This window comes from Carcharodon carcharias, assembly GCF_017639515.1.
Source record: "Carcharodon carcharias isolate sCarCar2 chromosome 35 unlocalized genomic scaffold, sCarCar2.pri SUPER_35_unloc_13, whole genome shotgun sequence".
In the NCBI taxonomy this organism is placed as follows: Eukaryota; Metazoa; Chordata; class Chondrichthyes; order Lamniformes; family Lamnidae; genus Carcharodon; species Carcharodon carcharias.
The window spans coordinates 90,001-95,000 of NW_024470705.1; the positions used below are offsets into that span (position 1 = coordinate 90,001).

General features: G+C 54.8%; 1 protein-coding gene across 1 annotated transcript in view; it reads right to left on the minus strand.

Moving 5' to 3' along the window:
- Window positions 1-5,000, minus strand: part of LOC121274189 (plexin-A1-like) — a gene marked incomplete at its 3' end in the record, with an annotated part of 98,803 nt that overhangs the window by 78,799 nt on the left and 15,004 nt on the right. Inside the window, exon 2 of the mRNA XM_041181387.1 lies at window positions 3,371-3,553. Within this exon, the coding sequence (XP_041037321.1) occupies window positions 3,371-3,553 (183 nt within the window). The remainder of the gene's footprint in view (window positions 1-3,370; window positions 3,554-5,000) is intronic.

Below are 5,000 nucleotides of genomic sequence, written 5' to 3' on the forward strand. Positions count from 1 at the left end.
GAAAGCAAGAGAGAGGAGGCAAGAGAGAGTGAGAGAACAAGAGAGAGGGGGCAAGAGAGTGTGAGAGAGAGTGAGAGAGAGGGCAAAAGAGAGTGACAGAGAGGGGGCAAGAGAGAGAGTGAGAGAGAGGGCAAGAGAGAGGGGGCAATAGAGAGTGAAAGAGTGAGAGAGAGGGCAAAAGAGAGTGAGAGCAATGGGGCAAGAGAGAGAGTGAGAGAGAGAGGGCGAGAGAGCGAGAGTGAAAGTGAGAGAGGGGGCAAGAGAGAGAGAGCAAGAGAGAGGAGGCAAGAGAGAGAGAGTGTGAGAGATGGGGCAAGAGTGAGAGAGAGAGGGCAAGAGAGAGAGAGAGCAAGAGGGAGGAGAAAAGAGAGTAGGAGAGCAAGAAAGAGGAGGCATGAGAGAGAGTGAGAGTGAAGGTGGAGGAGAGAAAGTGAGAGATGGGGGGAGAGAGAATGGGAGGGAAGAGAGATAGAGAGTAGAGCAGAGAGTAGAGAGAACTCCGAGAAAGAGCGAGGGTGTCAGGGACAGAGAGAGATGGAAAGGGAGAGAGAGCGTGGGAGAGAATGAGAGAGAGAGGGAGAAAGAGAAAGTTTGGGGGAAAGAGAGAGAGAGCGAGAGAGTCTGGGAAAGATAGTGAGGCAAATAGAGAGAGAGAGAGAGTGAGAGAGTCAGGGACAGAGCACTCTGATAGAGGGAGAGAGCAGGAGAGAGGGATAGAGAGGGCGAGAAAGAGGTGGCAAGATAAAGAGCAAGAGAAGGGGGACAGAGAGAGCGAGAGAGTGAGAGGCATAGAATATAAGAGCAGGGGGGTTATGCTGGAACTGTATAAAACGCTGGTTAGGCCACAGCTGGAGTATTGTGTGCAGTTCTGGAATCCTTATTATAGGAAAGATGTGATTGCACTAGAGAGAGAGCAGAGGAGATTTACCAGGATGTTGCCTGGGCTGGAGAGTTTTAGTTATGAGGAGAGATTGGATAGACTGGGGTTATTTTCCCTGGAGCAGAGGAGATTGAGGGGGGACATGACTGAGGTGTAGAAAATGATGAGGGGCAAAGGTAGGGTAGACAGGAAGGAACTTTTCCACTTGGTGGAGGGATCATTAACCAGGGGGCACAGATTTAAGATAAGGGGCAGGAGGTTTAGAGAGGATGTGAGGAAGAATTTTTTCTCCCAGAGGGTGGTGGGAATCTGGAACTCACTGCCTGAAAGGGTGGGAGAGGCAGAAACCCTCATAACATTTAAGAAGTATTTGGATGTGCACTTGCGATGCATTGGCATACAGGGCTATGGGCCTAGTGCTGGAAAACGGGGTTAGAATAGTCAGGGGCTCGTTTGACTGGTGCAGACTGGATGGGCCGAAGGGCCTTTTTCTGTGCTGTAGACCTCTATGACTCTGTGACAGAGGGAGAACGAGAGTCAGGGACAGAGAGAGGGGCAAAGAGAGAGAGAGAGTTGGAGAGAGAGAGAGAGGGGGGGGGGATGGAAGAGAGAGGGGCAAAGCGGTGGGGAGATGGGCGGAGAGAGGCAGAGGGAGGATGGGACGGGGACAGGAGGGGGGAACGAGAGAGGGAACGACAGCGAATGGGGTGGGGGGGGTATTTACGGAGAGAGAGAGAGAGAGAGAGAGAGGGGGAGAGGGAAAGCTGAAACCAGAGTTGGGGAGAATAAGGTGATATTTGAGGAAGGGGTGGAGCGAGGGAGAGAGGAGAGGAGGCAAACATGAGAGAGTACGAGGGGTATTTGAACTCTGCCAGAAGTGGACAGTACCTGAAATGGTAAACCAACTGGACTGTGGGGGCAGAAAGTGTGGGGCTAATTGGACAACTCTTTCTAAGAGCCAGCACAGGCACAATGGGTTGAATGGCCTCTTTCTGCTCTGCAAGATTCGATCTGGGGGTCGGTCGGAGGGGGTGGCTAGGCCAGTGTTTATTGCCCATCCCTAATTGCCCCCTTGAGAATGTGGGGGTGAGCTGCCTTCTTGAGCCGCTGCAGTCCCCGTGTGGTGTAGGTACACCCACCGCGCTGTTAGGGAGGGAGTTCCAGGATTGTGACCCAGCGACAGTGAAGGAACAGCCGATATATTTCCAAGTCGGGATGGTGTGAGTGGGGTTCGGAGGGGAACTTGCAGGTGGTGGGTGTTCCCCATGTGTCTGCTGCCCTTGTCCTTCTAGGTCGTAGAGGTCGTGGGTTTGGAAGGGGCTCAATGCCGTTTGCAAAGAATTGTGAATGTTTTTGCCAAGACTCTGGTCAAATAATCCCAAAAATAGGTGCAGATTTTTCCGAGAATTAAATTAACTGCAGGTGATGGGCAAGGAGGGAATGGGTGTGAATCTCACATCATACAGATGACATCCTGGAGATGACAGACAGAAAATCTTCCTCATCTCTGTAACCTCCTCCAGCCCCTACACCCCTCCCTATCTCTGTAACCTCCTCCAGCCCCTACACCCCTCCCTATCTCTGTAACCCCCTCCAGCCCCTACAACCCTCCCTCTCTCTGTAACCTCCTCCAGCCCCTACAACCCTCCCTATCTCTGTAACCTCCTCCAGCCCCTACAACCCTCCCTATCTCTGTAACCTCCTCCAGCCCCTACAACCCTCCCTATCTCTGTAACCTCCTCCAGCCCCTACAACCCTCCCTATCTCTGTAACCTCCTCCAGCCCCTACAACCCTCCCTATCTCTGTAACCTCCTCCAGCCCCTACAACCCTAACTATCTCTGTAACCTCCTCCAGCCCCTACACCCTCCCTATCTCTGTAACCTCCTCCAGCCCCTACAACCCTCCCTATCTCTGTAACCTCCTCCAGCCCCTACAACCCTCCCTATCCCTGTAACCTCCTCCAGCCCTGACACCCCTCCCTATCTCTGTAACCTCCTCCAGCCCCTACAACCCTCCCTATCTCTGTAACCTCCTACAACCCTCCGAGATCTCTGCGCTCCTCCAATTCCGGCCTCTCGAGCATCCCCCCATTCCCATCGCTCCACCATTGGCGGCCGTGCCTTCAGCTGCCTGGTGGGGGGGCCCTAAGCTCTGAAATTCCCTCCCTAAATCCCTCTCCAGCTCTCTCTCTCTCTCTCTCTCTGCTCTCCTTTCAGCCGCTGCTGAAACACCGACCTCTTTGACCGAGCTGTTGGTCACCGCTCCCCTAATACCTCCGTGTGTGGCTCGGGGTCAGATTCTGTTTGATGAACACTCCTGTGATGTCGCAAACGGTATCAAAATCAGGAGCCCATATGAGACCCTCTCCCTCTGTACAAAATGCACGAGGTATCTCCCAGCTCACAAAGATCTAACCCGCGTAATTTGGAGGTGAGTGACCTCCTCCTGTGCTGATCCATCTTGTTTGCTGCCACCATATTGCACTCACCTTCTTGAGGTAACCAGCCTTTGTTCCGATGAACACCACCGTGTGCTCATTGTAATTGTACGTGGCCACGGCTGTCATCCTGTCGGTCTTGTCCTGGAACAGTGGGATACCCTCCACCGGCTGGGTGCCCCCCAGCGGCTGGTTGAAATCCTGCCCACAGAAATCGTCCTCAATCCTGAGAGGCTGCGGGGAAACGGGAAGAAACTGAGAAAAGGTAGCCGGGGCGTCGCTTCCGTTTTCTGCCACCCGCCACCCACCTGCCGAGGGAAGGGGGGGGGGGGGGGGGGGGGGGCGCGAAGCCTCCTGCAGTCAAATAGCCCGGCTTTCAACTCGCCCACTTCTTGCGTGAGGTTGAGGTTGGGGGGTGGTGGGGGAATGGCGACGGGTGGGAGTTTATATTCCGCAGCTCCTGGTCCCCACTCTTAGCTCACTCCGGGCGGCGACTGCCAGTGTGGTCATTCGACCACGGGGGGCGTCACAGGACGAGCCCAGTTGCACCTATGGCAGCCCTGGGTGGCGTGGGAGAATGGTTAGTGGTGGGTGGTCACCAAATGCCAGTGAGGTGGTGGGGGGGGGCTGATTCCTACCTGTGCTCCCCACCCTGCAAAGCCAAGTACACCCCTACCGCAAACCCCCCACACCCCCGACCCACCTGTCCGACCCCCCCAAGAGATTGCCAGCCCTTGCCTTGTGCCATGGTAAATGGGAGGTCCCTGGAATTTTTGGGAAATTCAGAAGGTCTGGTATATTCAGGAATATGGGCTTAGGTCCAACAGAGAGAGGGGAAGGGACGCGAGAGGGAGAGCTGGAGATAATTGGTGAACAAACGTTTCATCTACAGTTTAAGGTAAGTCAGTGCAGCTTGGCCATGTGGAATGTGCATCTTGTGGGATGTGGGAAGTGCCCTCGATGATGACATATAAGAGAGGCGGAGGAAGCTGAGAAGGGTAGCGGGGATGAGTGGTGGACAGTACCCACCGGTGGACAGGTCGGTGCTTTGACAGTTTGAGCGCCAGCCGGACTCCAGTGTTCCAACGCTCTCCAGGTCTCCCAGCTCCCAGTCTCTGGGAACTTCCACCCAACCAACTCTGCAGCCCCCACCCCTTGTCCCAAACCCACACCAAAACCCCATCACCCGCTCTGCTTGCTGAACCACACTGGCCCCATGTCAGGCAACACCCCCATTTCAAAATTCACCAACCCTGTTTTCAAATCCCTCCCTATCTCTGTAACCCCCTCCAGCCCCTACAACCCTCCCTATCTCTGTAACTCCCTCCAGCCCCTACAACCCTCCCTATCTCTGTAACCCCCTCCAGCCCCTACAACCCTCCCTATCTCTGTAACCTCCTCCAGCCCCTACAACCCTCCCTATCTCTGTAACCTCCTCCAGCCCCTACAACCCTCCCTATCTCTGTAACCTCCTCCAGCCCCTACAACCCTCCCTATCTCTGTAACCTCCTCCAGCCCCTACAACCCTCCCTATCTCTGTAACCCCCTCCAGCCCCTACAACCCTCCCTATCTCTATAACCTCCTCCAGCCCCTACAACCCTCCCTATCTCTGTAACCTCCTCCAACCCCTACAACCCTCCCTATCTCTGTAACCTCCTCCAGCCCCTACAATCCTCCCTT